Source organism: Denticeps clupeoides, unplaced genomic scaffold (assembly GCF_900700375.1).
Source record: "Denticeps clupeoides unplaced genomic scaffold, fDenClu1.1, whole genome shotgun sequence".
NCBI classification, from domain to species: Eukaryota; Metazoa; Chordata; class Actinopteri; order Clupeiformes; family Denticipitidae; genus Denticeps; species Denticeps clupeoides.
In genome coordinates, this window is record NW_021630117.1 from 156,625 (window position 1) to 170,139 (window position 13,515).

Genomic DNA, 13,515 nt, shown 5'->3' on the forward strand with positions numbered 1-13,515 from the left:
AGAACCAAATTCCCATTTCGGAGTCTGTAGCTTTAAATGAGGAGGAGAGAGGAGGAACTAGGAGGAGAACGGCCTATAGGAGTTGAGGGACATTCGTGGAATTCACGTCATCAACACCGTTCAACAACCACAATGTTTGCCGCAGACAGGACGGTGGAGCAGAACAACCAAAACACTCTTTACACCGACCGCCATTTCTAGCCACCGCAGGACCGTAGACAGGCTGGAGGAACTCGTATTAATGTTCAATCATCTCACAAAGTCAGGGGACCTTCAATGGGTAAGATGCCATCAGGGAGGCCACATCAAGCCAGCAACCACCACCACCTTCTCCACCAGGAGCGAATAATTCCACAGGCTGGGTTCTCGGCTCGTGTGATTAAGAACATTCATATGAAGAACTCGCTACTCCGCGCATTTTCAACGCGGGCGGAGCCTGGTACAGCGGGGTGGGTGGGTGTGTCGAACGATGTTCGGCGCTCTTACTGTTACTGCCGTCTCCGTCACCACTGATTGCCTTAGGAGGGGCGTGGCCCGTGTAGCCCACGGCGGCCCTGTACATTCGATCCGGATTCCGCGCCCTCTTCAGTCCTGAAATGAAGAAAGGTGGAACATCAAGATCCAAAATAACCAAAACTTTCGCTTTTTGTGCCTTCAGAAACTACATGAACGCTGGTTCTACTGCCATTCCTACAGCCGGTTCTGCTGACGGTTCTTCAGCCGGTTTGCCAGCCAATTCTGCTGCCGGTTCTACAGCCGGTCTATCCTAGTTCTGCAGCCGGTTCTACTGCTGGTTCTAGCCGGTTATGCAGTTGGTTCTACAGTCTGTTCTACAGGCAGTTCTAATGCCTATTCTACAGACGGTTCTACTTCCATTTGCACAACCGGTTCTACTGCTGGTTCGACAGCCGGTTCTGCAGTTGGTTCTACAGGCGGTTCTAATGCCTATTCTACAGACGGTTCTACTGATGGTTCTACAGCCGGTTCTGCTGATGGTTCTTCAGCCGGTTTGCCAGCCAATTCTGCTGCCGGTTCTACAGCTGGTAAAAAGTACTTTTTGTGGCTCTTTGTGCTGTTTTACGCAGAATATACAGAAACCAGTTGAAAGGTGAACAAACTGGTGATCAATCACACTGACGCGATGTAGTGCAGAACATTGAGCAATTTCTCAAAATAAAGCAGGAAGATCAGATCCAGGAAGACGGGACAAGTCGTTTTAAAGACCATAAAGTCCATCCAGAGATTCATATTTTCTTCTCAGGGCCAGGTGGGACGGAGGGACGCATGAATGCGCGAGATGTTTATGGACCTCCCGAGGCCACGGTGAGAGCGGAGTGCGGGGGACGCCTCAGAGACCTGGACAACGCAGGTACATGATTCACAGGAAGTGAAATCTCTGCGCCCAGATATAGCAGCTGATTCACGGCTGCTCTCCTAGAACCTGACCTGAGATGGACAGTGGACATGTGGACCTGAAATAAAGTCTTCTACGGCAGCCAGCAGCAGAATAAATGGTAGCTTTTGCAGAAGAACACGTGTTCTGATATCCTGCACGTCACTTTGAGAGACTTCAGGTTGTCTGGAGAGTTTGCAGGACCTTGAATGCACCGCAGCTCAACGTGTCCCCCTGGTGGCTGGAGCTGGGATGGTGTTATGTGAAGGGCATCATGAGAACTTTCATTTTGAATGAGAATGTAGAACGTCCTGTGACCGATTCAAAGGCAGGAGCTTGTAGGAGGTAGGAGGGTTGTTCAAATTACGTCACCGAACGGTGACAACAGAGACCTGTGCTGAACGCTGGAGGACTCAGTCCCACAGTGAAGGGGACACTGACGTGAAATATCCCGATTTCTGTCCTGCTGCCTCGTTCTGGTGCCTGTTATTAAAGCGAGGAGAACCTCAGCACGTGATCTCCATCACAACACCACCTCCGTCGTTCTACACACCAGGACCATCATCAGGGGTCTCCTCAGAAGACGGGAAAAAACAGCACCATTAATCCACGGCATCTCCTCGCCTCCATCCTCCAGCTGGCGGAGGAGGACCTCCGCTCCTCATCACTGACGGACGGACGGACGCGCGTAATCCCAGCGAAAACGTCGCTGCGTCCGCGTCACTCGCCCCCCCGAGACGCTGAAAAACGTCGCCGTTTCCCCTCTTACCTTCCGGCTTGTTTTCGGCAGCCATTTCCCCTCCGCGCGCCACATCCTCCTCCTCCTCCTCCTCCTCCTCGCGCCCGGGTACCACGCGCGCTCCCGGCCGAGGACGGGGAGGGGAGGGGCGCGGGGCGGAGCGCCATTGGCGGGTCCGGGGTGGGGGCGGGCCTCCTTGACAGGCTCCCAGCCAATCAGCGGCGTTGGGGGACCAGACACTAACGGATCTGCAGGGTCATCAATAAGCGCCTGTGACCCCTGGCCATCAATAATCACAGTTAGATGATCGATCGCCAGTAGTGATCATCAACCAACCAACCTACTAATACGATCATCAACCAATCAAACCTACTAATACCGATCATCAACCGACCAACCTACTAATACCGATCATCAACCAATCAAACCTACTAATACCGATCATCAACCAATCAAACCTACTAATACCGATCATCAACCGACCAACCTACTAATACCGATCATCAACCAATCAAACCTACTAATACCGATCATCAACCGACCAACCTACTAATACCGATCATCAACCGACCAACCTACTAATACCGATCATCAACCAATCAAACCTACTAATACCGATCATCAACCAATCAAACCTACTAATACGATCATCAACCAATCAAACCTACTAATACCGATCATCAACCGACCAACCTACTAATACCGATCATCAACCAATCAAACCTACTAATACCGATCATCAACCAATCAAACCTACTAATACGATCATCAACCAATCAAACCTACTAATACCGATCATCAACCGACCAACCTACTAATACCGATCATCAACCAATCAAACCTACTAATACCGATCATCAACCGACCAACCTACTAATACCGATCATCAACCAATCAAACCTACTAATACCGATCATCAACCGACCAACCTACTAATACCGATCATCAACCGACCAACCTACTAATACCGATCATCAACCAATCAAACCTACTAATACCGATCATCAACCAATCAAACCTACTAATACGATCATCAACCGACCAACCTACTAATACCGATCATCAACCGACCAACCTACTAATACCGATCATCAACCAATCAAACCTACTAATACCGATCATCAACCAATCAAACCTACTAATACGATCATCAACCAATCAAACCTACTAATACCGATCATCAACCGACCAACCTACTAATACCGATCATCAACCAATCAAACCTACTAATACGATCATCAACCAATCAAACCTACTAATACCGATCATCAACCGACCAACCTACTAATACCGATCATCAACCAATCAAACCTACTAATACGATCATCAACCGACCAACCTACTAATACCGATCATCAACCAATCAAACCTACTAATACGATCATCAACCAATCAAACCTACTAATACCGATCATCAACCGACCAACCTACTAATACCGATCATCAACCAATCAAACCTACTAATACCGATCATCAACCAATCAAACCTACTAATACGATCATCAACCAATCAAACCTACTAATACCGATCATCAACCAATCAAACCTACTAATACCGATCATCAACCGACAAACATACTAATACCGATCATCAACCGACCAACCTACTAATACCGATCATCAACCAATCAAACCTACTAATACCGATCATCAACCGACCAACCTACTAATACCGATCATCAACCGTAGTTCTTTACATCATTACTGCTGCTACTGCTATAAAGAGGTAATTTCTCTCTCTGATGTCCTGGAGAGCCTGGTTTTGAAGAGAATTTCTCACGGAACCACGTTTTTTGTAATGGAACCAGGTTTTTTGTTATTTCCCTCTCTGGTGGCATGGAGAGCCTGGTGCTGAAGGGACAGCTCCTCATGGAACCACGTTTTTTTTATAATGGAACCACGTTTTTTGTCATTTCCCTCTGTGATGGCGTGCAGAGCCTGGTTCTGAAGGGACAGCTCCTCACGGAACCACATTTTGTGTAATGGAACCACGTATTTTGTCATTTCCCTGGTTCTGAAGAAACATCTCCCCACGGAACCACGTTTTTTGTAATTTCGCTATCTTATGGCCTGGAGAGCCTGGTGCTGAAGGGACAGCTCCTCTCAGAACCACAATTTTTGTAATGGAACCACATTTTTTGTCATTTCCCTCTCTGATGGCGTGGAGAGCCTGGTTTTGAAGAGGCAGCTTCTCATGGAACCACATTTTTTATAATGGAACCACGTTTTTTGTCATTTCCCTCTCTGGTGGCATGGAGAGCCTGGTTCTGAAGGGACAGCTCCTCACGGAACCAGGTTTTTTGGCATTTCCCTCTCTAATGGCGTGGAGAGCCTGGTTCTGAAGAAACATCTCTTTACGGAACCACGTTTTTTGTAATGGAACCACGTTTTTTTGTAATGGAATCACGTTTTTTTTATAACTTCCCTCTCTGGTGGCATGGAGAGCCTGGTTCTGAAGAAACATCTCTTTACGGAACCACGTTTTTTGTAATGGAACCACGTTTTTTGTAATGGAACCACGTTTTTTTATAACTTCCCTCTCTGATGTCCTGGAGAGCCTGGTTCTGAAGAAACATCTCCCCACAGAACCAGTTTTTTTGTAACGGAACCACGTTTTTTATAATGGAACCACGTTTTTTTTATAACTTCCCTCTCTGATGGCGTGGAGAGCCTGGTTCTGAAGAAACATCTCCCCACGGAACCAGGTTTTTTTCCCCTCGTTGTGGAAGTGGTTTGGATGCCGGGCGGCTGCGACCCCTGAACGCACGATGGCGCTGTCCCCGCGTTTCGGCGCAGATCTCCAGCCAGCGAGTGGGGGAGGTGGAGGAGATGCGCAGCCATGGCGGCGCCGCTGGACGCGGATTCGGACGCGGATGATTTTTATTCGCTGCTGAACGTGCGGCGCGAGGTGAGCGCCGGTTTGTCGCGTGTGGGGTCAGGGGTCGCGAATCCCGACGTCCGACCCCATGAGCGCAGCATCGTTAGGGGGATGTGACGTGCATGTGAGGAGAACTTGTGTGTTGCAGGCCACGCAGGAGGAGCTGAAGGCTTCCTACCGCAGGCTGTGCATGCTGTATCACCCGGACAAGCACCGAGACCCCGAGCTCAAGCGGCAGGCCGAGCAGCTCTTCAATCTGGTGCACCAGGCTTATGAAGGTAGGGCTCCCGACACCATGCTCCACCATGCTCCACCGGGGGCTGATCAAGGCAGAAGGGTGGAAACACACGTCTTCCTGTTCTGCACAGTTCTCAACGACCCTCAGTCCAGAGCCATATATGACCTGTTTGGGAAGAGGGGCCTGGAGGTGGAAGGCTGGGAGGTACGTGTCTGTATAAATGTGTACTAAATATGTATTTAACAGTTGACATTGATTGTACTCTCTGATATAATGGTGTGTGTGTGTGTGTGTGTGTGTGTGTGACTGCAGATTGTGGAGAGGAAGAAGACCCCTGCTGAGATCCGTGAGGAGTATGAGCGTCTCCAGAGAGAACGAGATGAGAGGAGGTTGCAGCAGAGGACCAATCCAAAGGTGCAGGACGCATAGATGGGTTATGGGAAAGGGGTAGAGATACACGAAGGTTGACAAACTACAAAAGTGCATTTATTTACAGTGGAGCTATATGCTGGTAAGCAACCATTCATAAGCAACATTTATTTCTTATATAGCCCATAATCACATACAGTATGTCTCAATGGGCTTTGACAGGCCCTACAGTTGACCCCGCCCCCCAAACTTCACCCTTCTGCACACAAGGAAAAACTTCACTTAAAAAAAAGAAAGGAAGAGACCTTGAGAAGGAGTGATACAGAGAGGGACCCCCTTCCAGGGTAGAGTGACCCTGCAAGTGGTGTCAGTGCAGGGTTGGTGATGGTTTATCCAGGAAAGAGAAATGTCCATTTTAATGCCACTTATCCATTTGAAGATCCCCGGAGCTGTAGCCTTTACGGTGTTGGTGGCTGTGGTGAACCAGGATGTAGAGAACTAGATTAAACTCGGGTATCTGGGACTGAATGGTGACGGTAGATGGACGATCTAGGACAGCCTAGGTGAGATGAGCATCATAGTATATGGGAGTTTTAACTGTTATGTGTGTCTTTAGCCTGGACTTAAATTGACTCTGTATCTCAGCAGGAAGGCAGGGGAGGTCTGTCGCAGAATTAGTAAATTCTCCAGAAATAAACACAGACAATATGAAGGACTAACAAAGGGAGGGAGGTATCAGGGGACAGACCAACACACAGAGCAATATAATCAAACTACACAATCATAAGCACAGGGCGAGATCTCTAGCAGACCTCCTGAATCTACACCAACGTCTCTTTTTATGTGTTGTGGTAGCCGATCGGTCAGCAGCAGGCAGAGCCAGTAGGCGGGAAGCTCCACCCACCACAGCAGCCTAAAAGGGACGCACACACACACACACACACACACACACACAAAATAGAGAAGACCAACACGCACACAGGTGGCCCGACGACACCAGGACGAGACAATACAAAAAAAAAAATTATTATTATGAATAATATATTCCAGCAGCACTTATGCAGCATTGAGAGAAAATGTGTTGATAATTAAAACAATTAATTAATAAACAGTATGTTTACTATATACACACATACATTTTTTACACCAACTTACTTAATGTCAGAGATCTATTGTACAGAGATGTACGGTTGTTTTATTACACAGCAGACAGAAGGACATCCGATATCATCAGGGATCGGAGGACACAGGGAATTAAATCTGCAACAGAAACAGCCAGGATGCATTTATACTTCATACGACAGATACACACAAGCAGGGAATCAGGGAAACTACGACCCGGAATGCAGAACCGGCAGGATACAACATACATCTTTATGTTTTATCTCATGGGGATCGATGTCATTCTACTACACTCCCACCATGGTCACGTGGAGTCCGTCCCAAAGCCCAATATAACACGAGTGGTTGTAACACTGACAACATAAGTGCAGTTTAACAGGCCACGCCCACTCTACGTAGGCAGGACTTTGGAGAATACCACAAGGGTTCTGTGAGAGTGCAGGAACTGGATATCTTCAGCAAGAGACACGCCCATCTTCTGCAGACCACATCCAGAGCATGTTGGTGTCTGTATGTGTGGCACACAGGGCACCATCAGCGTTGGCGTGGACGCCACTGACCTGTTTGATCGCTGCGAGGAGGACTATGAAGACACGCCGGGCGGGCGACTCCCCCATGTTGAGATCAACAGGATGCACATTTCCCAGTCGATCGAGGCACGTACACACACACACACACACATTTCAAATGCACATTCCAGAACAATGCCAGAACATACAGACCACGCATCACATGACCGCGGGACGTAACACCTCTCAGCTGAGTTGTGTGTCTGTTCGTCCTGCAGGCACCTTTAACGGCCAAAGACACAGCGGTCCTGTCCGGCTCACTGTCCACCCACAATGGCAGCGGAGGAGGAAACATCAACCTGTGCCTGAAACGTGTCACCTCAACCAGGGGCTGGGGAGAGGTACACACACGCACGCGCACACACACACACACACACACACACACACACTGAGCTCAGCACATGTTTCCACAGCTGGAGTTCGGCGCAGGGGACATACGCGGGCCACTGTTTGGGATGAAGGTCTTCCGTAACTTGACCCCACGCTGGTGAGTGGCTGGTTAAATGACATTTAGACCCGTGGTTTCCGTGGACGAGGGGGGACGAGGAGGGTAGAGGTACCAGATATTGCGGGGGGACGGGTGCAGGGGACGGGGGACGCAGAGTTACCAAAATCTAACAAACTGTTCAAAAGTGCATTTATTTAAAGTCAAGCTTCATACTACCAGACAATCACCACAAATAAACGGACTAAAAAAGGGACAAAAACACACCGGGAACAAATCTTATACACACAGCAACCTAATCAAACTACACGAACACAGGGCGAGATCTCTAGCAGACCTCCTGAAGCTCTCTGGAAGATGCTCAGAGAATGTGCAGAGCAGCTGGCAAACATTCTCACCGACATCTTCAACATCTCACTGAGCACCACTGCCGCTCCAGCGTGTCTCATGGCCACCACCATTGTCCCCGTGCTGAAGAGGTCTTCAGTGTCGTGTCCCTGGGTGATGGGTTAAATGCAGAGGACAAATTTCACTGTGTGCACCGTGTGCTGTGCTGCTGTGTATCACAAGTGACAATCACTACACTTTATTATGCAATTCATCATCTCTGCATCTGACCCTCACCCTCCTGGACAATAAGGACACATACACACGAATGCTGCTCATAGACTTCAGTTCAGCATTGAACACCATCGTTCCTCAGCACCTGGTCGAGAAGCTGAGCCTGCTGGGCCTGAACACCTCCCTCTGCAACTGGACCCTGGACTTCCTGACTGAGGGACCTCAGTCTATCCTGATTGCTCCTCAGAGTTGTGTGCTCAGTGTAATGCTGTTCACCCCGCTGACCCACGACTGGGCAGCGAAGCGAAGCTCCAACACACTCATCAAGTTTGCTGATGGCATGACTGTGGTGGATCTCATCAGCAAGAATCAGCAGAGAGGAGGTGCAACCACTGACAGACGGGTGTAAGGTCAACAATCTGTTTCTGAACGTGGACAAAAACGAAGGGGATGACTTTTGACTTCAGAAGACAATGGAGGGACCACTCTCCACTGAACATTGACAGATCTTGTGTGGAGTGTGTCAAGGACAGAAAGTTCCTCGCTGTTAATCTAGAGGAGAACTTCTCCTGGAATGTCAACACCAGCTCAACAGTCAAGAAAGGGCAGCAGCGTCTCCACTTCCAGCAAAAGCCCATCTACCACCACTTGTCCTCACCACTTCAGACCATCAGACACCCGAACTCTCAGGGACTTTCCACTCTGGACTGACGCCGTAACGTGCAAGAAAGGCGAACTTTTAAAAAGCTGAATGTTGCCAGAGCTGACAGGGCCGTGGCTGTATGGAAATGGAGCAGTGAAAACGCTGACCGGCAGCGTAACGGCCCGCTCGGGACGACTCTGATATAGACTCTATATACCCTGCGGTGTAGAACAAGGAGAACAAAACCCTACAACTGCTGGCTATTCTTTTTGCCAGTTAGGCTGTCCTAGTTAGGGTACTGGACCACTGTAGCACCAATATACCACTATAACCACATATTTCAGTATCGGTCGTACAGTGCAGCCGTCTGCCGCTGCTTCTGTTTGTTTTTCTCCGAGGCACGGAATCAAGCGTCCAGACTACTGGCAGACCCCAGTGATCAGACCAGCAGATAGAACCTGGTTCCTGACAACTGCTTAACAAGGACAAAACATGAAACAAACCAGAGGGTCACCACAGCCACCACCACCGTTACAACTACAGCTTCAGGGATCTTCAAATGGACCAGTAACATCATTATGGACACGTAATCTAGACCATGACACTGACTACATCCTGGACTTCTCCAACCCTACAACCGTAGGACTTATTATTATATCATCCCCAACCCTGCACTGACACCATTTGCAGGCTCACTCTACCCTGGAAGGGGGTCCCTCTCTCTATCACTCCTTCCCAAAGTTTCTTCCTTTCTTTTTTTCTCTCTCCTAGAGGTTTTTTTGTGTGGAGTTTTTCCTTGTGTGCAGAAGGGTCAAGTGTGGGGGGTGTCAACTGTAGGGTCTGTCAAAGCCCATTGAGACATACTGTATGTGATTTTGGGCTATATAAATGTTGTTGTTGTTGTTGTTGAGGGGAACCACCGAGTTCGACCGCGGTTACTAGCGTCTGGTTCATTAGTGTGTGGACGTGTCCCCAGCTTCATGACGGCGCAGTGTGGCCTGCAGTTCTCCACCCGAGGGGTTCGGCCCAACGCCAGCACCATGATGGCGCGCCACCTTGACCAGAACACCATGGGGTACCTGCAGTGGCGCTGGGGCAGCCAGTCTGCCATGACAACCAGCGTCGTCCGGGATACCAAAACCAGTCACTTCACACTGGCACTGCAGGTGATGCCAGGGAAGAAAACACACACAAACACGCAAACACACACACACAAACACGCAAACACACACACACAAACACGCAGACACAAACGCACAATAACATGCACACAAACACGCATAACACAAACACACAAACACCTGCACACACAAACATGCAGACACAAACACACACACGCACAAACATATAAACACACAAACACCCGCACACAAACGCACAATAACAAGCACACAAACACGCATAACACAAACACCTGCACACACAAACATGCACATACAAACACGCAGACACAAACACACAGACACACGCACAAACATATAAACACACAAACACCCGCACACAAACGCATAATAACATGCACACAAACACGCATAACACAAACACACAAACACCTGCACACACAAACATGCAGACACAAACACACACACGCACAAACATATAAACACACAAACACCCGCACACAAACGCACAATAACATGCACACAAACACGCATAACACACACACACACACAAACACCTGCACACACAAACATGCACCTGCAAACACACACATACAAACACGCAGACACATGCACAAACATATAAACACACAAACACCCGCACACACACGCATAATAACATGCACACAAACACACATACACAAGCACAAACATGCACACACCAACACGCAGACACAAACACGCAAAACACACACATACATGCACATGCATACAAACACGCACACACACCAAACACGCAAAACACAAACATACACATGCACACACCAACACGCATACAAACACGCTTATACACACACACCAACACACACAACAAAAATGCACAAACACACATGGGGGCTGGATGTTTCTTATTTCATGTCCTGATAGCTGGAGAGATTTTTACAGAAAATGTATTTCCAGTAAAGTGTGTGTGCAGTGTCATTGTGACCAATTCTGACTCCACCCCTTTTCTCCAGCTGGGTGTTCCTCACTCGTATCTGATGATGAGCTACCAGTATAAGTTCCAGGATGAAGACCAAACCAAGATCAAGGCTTCACTCAAGTAGGTGTACAGAGCTTCATGTGAAGAAGATATGGCTGTAAAATCACACACACACACACACACACACACACACACACACACACCTGCTGAGGTCTGAGCTGCATGTGTGTGTTCTGAAGGACGGGGTTTTTTGGGACAGTGGTGGAGTACGGCGCTGAGAGGAAGATCAGCCAACACAGCGTCCTCGCTGCCACTGTCAGCATTGGCGTCCCGCAGGGCGTGTCCCTCAAACTCAGGTACTGACCACACCCTACAGATGATTATAATCCCTCCAGCTGTGTCACCCTGATGGAGCAACGTAACTCAGAGCTCAGACCACACCCACCCCGCCCAGTTCCACTCCTCGCAGAGACATGATGCAGAAACGTTCCTCTGCAGGCTGAACAGGGCGAGTCAGACGTACCTCTTCCCCGTCCACCTGACCGACCAGCTGCTGCCCAGCGCAGCCTTCTACGCCACCGCCGGACCCCTCCTCATCTACCTGGCCGTGCAGAAACTGATCGTGACGCCATACGTTCGAACACAGAAGGAACAGTATGTAACACACACACACACACACACACACACGAACCAGAAGACCCAGGTTCAAACCCCACTTACTACCATCGTGTCCCTGAGCAGGGGGGGACTGTCCCCAGGGGGGAGGTAAATGTACATTCGTCACGTTGCGTAGAAGATGGTGTGATGGTGCTGTACGTGGAGAAGTTCTGCTGCTGACGAAGGTTCTCTGTGCAGGGAGCTGAAGAAGCGAAGGGAGGACTCGGCCACGGACATCGCCAAGAAGAAGCAGGAGGCGGAGACGTCAGTAAGTGGCGGGGAAAGGGCTTCACGGTGCGGGACGCTCCCTCGCCTGCTGACTCTTCTGTCTGCCTGCGCCCGCAGGTTCTGCTGATGCAGGAGTCCGTCAGGAGGATCATCGAGGCAGAAGAGTCCAAGATGGGTGAGCTGCAGCCGTTTCAGGGGTGCGCTTGCTGGTGGCTGGTGATTTCATGGATGATCTCTGATTAGGTCTCATCATCCTCAACGCCTGGTACGGGAAGTTTGTGACGGACAGCAGTCGCAAGAACGAGAGGGCAAAGGTCATTGATGTGACCGTACCTCTCCAGTGCCTGGTGAAAGACTCCAAACTCATCCTGACAGAAGCCGCCAAGGTAAGTTCTACAGTCACGTAGAAGCAGCTCCCTCAGGCCCGGGAGGTGGTTCTGACGCAGGTTCTCACCCCTCAGGCTGGTCTTCCTGGGTTCTACGACCCCTGCGTGGGTGAGGAGAAGAGCCTGAAGCTGCTGTACCAGTTCCGCGGTGTGATGCACCAGGTTCTGTCAGGGGACACAGAAGCCCTGCGGATACCTAAACAATGTGAGGACGTTCCTCACCTTCACAATCTGCAGAGTTTCACTTCATCCCGTTCTAATAAAACAACGCTGCATCTGTTTTGTTCCACAGCACACAGGCTCGACTCAGACACGTAGGAGAACCCTCGTCCCTCACCCTTCTGTAATCCCCGGAAAGCACAAAAGGTCTGACTGGAAGCAAGACTGGACACGACTGCTGTTTTTACTGTCCAGCAATATTCCAGCAGATTTATGACGATTGGCGGTGTGAAATTAACGACTCCATCTTTATTTATGACCTATAATCTCATGGTGTTAATGGTGATAGAACAGTTTCACAGAAGCTGCAGGGTTCAGCAGGTGCTCCACATCTAGAAGGTGGTGAAGCGGGGAAACTGTGTGTGTGTGTGTGTGTGTGTGTGTGAGACACCTACATGTCCATTCCTGGAGTGAACATGCCTTGTGTTCCATGCTACCTTGTTTCCTGCCCTGGAAGTGAAGGGAATTCATTTGCCCTCATTGTCCTACCAGGGTTGAGCAGATGTTCCTGGGTTTGGAATTGATTTAAAGAACCATGTGTTCGGGTCTCTATTCAGACCTTTGATCCTAATCTGCAACTAAACCTCATTTTAGAAACCAGCATGATCCAATCTGCGGATCATGTACCTGGATAAAACGGCCAGAATCCGCGCCACCATCCTCCATCCTCCTGCCCGTCCCTCATGTGATGAGTGTTCACCGTACCCCCAGGAAGTCAGAAAGGTCTTCACGAGAAGCTCCATCACCTCGCATCCTGTCATGGGGTTGCTGCAGATAGACGAAGTGTTAAAAAAAAAAAAAAATGAATAAAATGAATAAAAACGTTAAATTCCCTGCTGTTGGAATCTGTGCTTATATTAAACCCTAAAGTCCTGAACTGCAATCTCTGGTTGAAGAGTCACTCAGTAGGGCACTTCATGGACACAGGAACTGACAAACTAAAGTCCTTTATTCGACTGGTCTGTTTTCAGCGGCAAGTGTACGTC

At 49.1% G+C, this 13,515-nt stretch overlaps 2 protein-coding genes across 16 annotated transcripts in view; one reads left to right on the forward strand and one right to left on the reverse strand.

Annotated features, from left to right (window-relative positions):
• The window catches only part of LOC114783789 (calmodulin-binding transcription activator 1-like), a 78,902-nt gene extending 76,630 nt beyond the window's left edge, over positions 1–2,272 (reverse strand). For all 14 annotated transcript variants that reach the window (XM_028969291.1, XM_028969288.1, XM_028969285.1 and 11 more), the window contains exons 1-2: positions 2,163–2,272; positions 487–591 (exon numbers count right to left, since the gene is read on the reverse strand). In XM_028969291.1, coding sequence (XP_028825124.1) covers positions 487–591; positions 2,163–2,187 — 130 coding nt within the window. In that variant the 5' untranslated portion in view covers positions 2,188–2,272. The remainder of the gene's footprint in view (positions 1–486; positions 592–2,162) is intronic.
• Positions 2,273–4,938: 2,666 nt separating this feature from the next.
• On the forward strand, positions 4,939–13,361 carry LOC114783793 (dnaJ homolog subfamily C member 11-like). Of its 2 annotated transcripts, XM_028969296.1 has the most exons (17): positions 4,939–5,040; positions 5,159–5,288; positions 5,379–5,452; positions 5,561–5,662; positions 7,267–7,395; positions 7,527–7,649; positions 7,722–7,795; positions 9,934–10,123; positions 11,074–11,159; positions 11,279–11,395; positions 11,538–11,693; positions 11,895–11,964; positions 12,042–12,099; positions 12,168–12,310; positions 12,386–12,515; positions 12,603–12,676; positions 13,124–13,360. In XM_028969296.1, exons 1-16 carry the CDS (start codon positions 4,972–4,974, stop codon positions 12,626–12,628), a joined length of 1,677 nt encoding a protein of 558 aa, XP_028825129.1. In that variant the 5' UTR covers positions 4,939–4,971; the 3' UTR covers positions 12,629–12,676; positions 13,124–13,360. The 2 variants fall into 2 exon arrangements, with proteins under 2 accessions (XP_028825129.1, XP_028825128.1); XM_028969295.1 differs by having other exon boundaries at positions 12,603–13,361.
• Positions 13,362–13,515: the final 154 nt, after the last annotated feature.

Excerpts from the sequence above, each read along its gene's own strand:
- LOC114783793 (XM_028969295.1), top strand. The coding sequence starts at position 4,972 with ATGGCGGCGCCGCTGGACGCGGATTCGGACGCGGATGATTTTTATTCG. Across the intron at positions 5,289-5,378 it reads GGTGCACCAGGCTTATGAAG|TTCTCAACGACCCTCAGTCC; the intron begins GTAGGGCTCCCG and ends TGTTCTGCACAG. Across the intron at positions 12,516-12,602 it reads CCTGCGGATACCTAAACAAT|CACACAGGCTCGACTCAGAC; the intron begins GTGAGGACGTTC and ends TTTGTTCCACAG.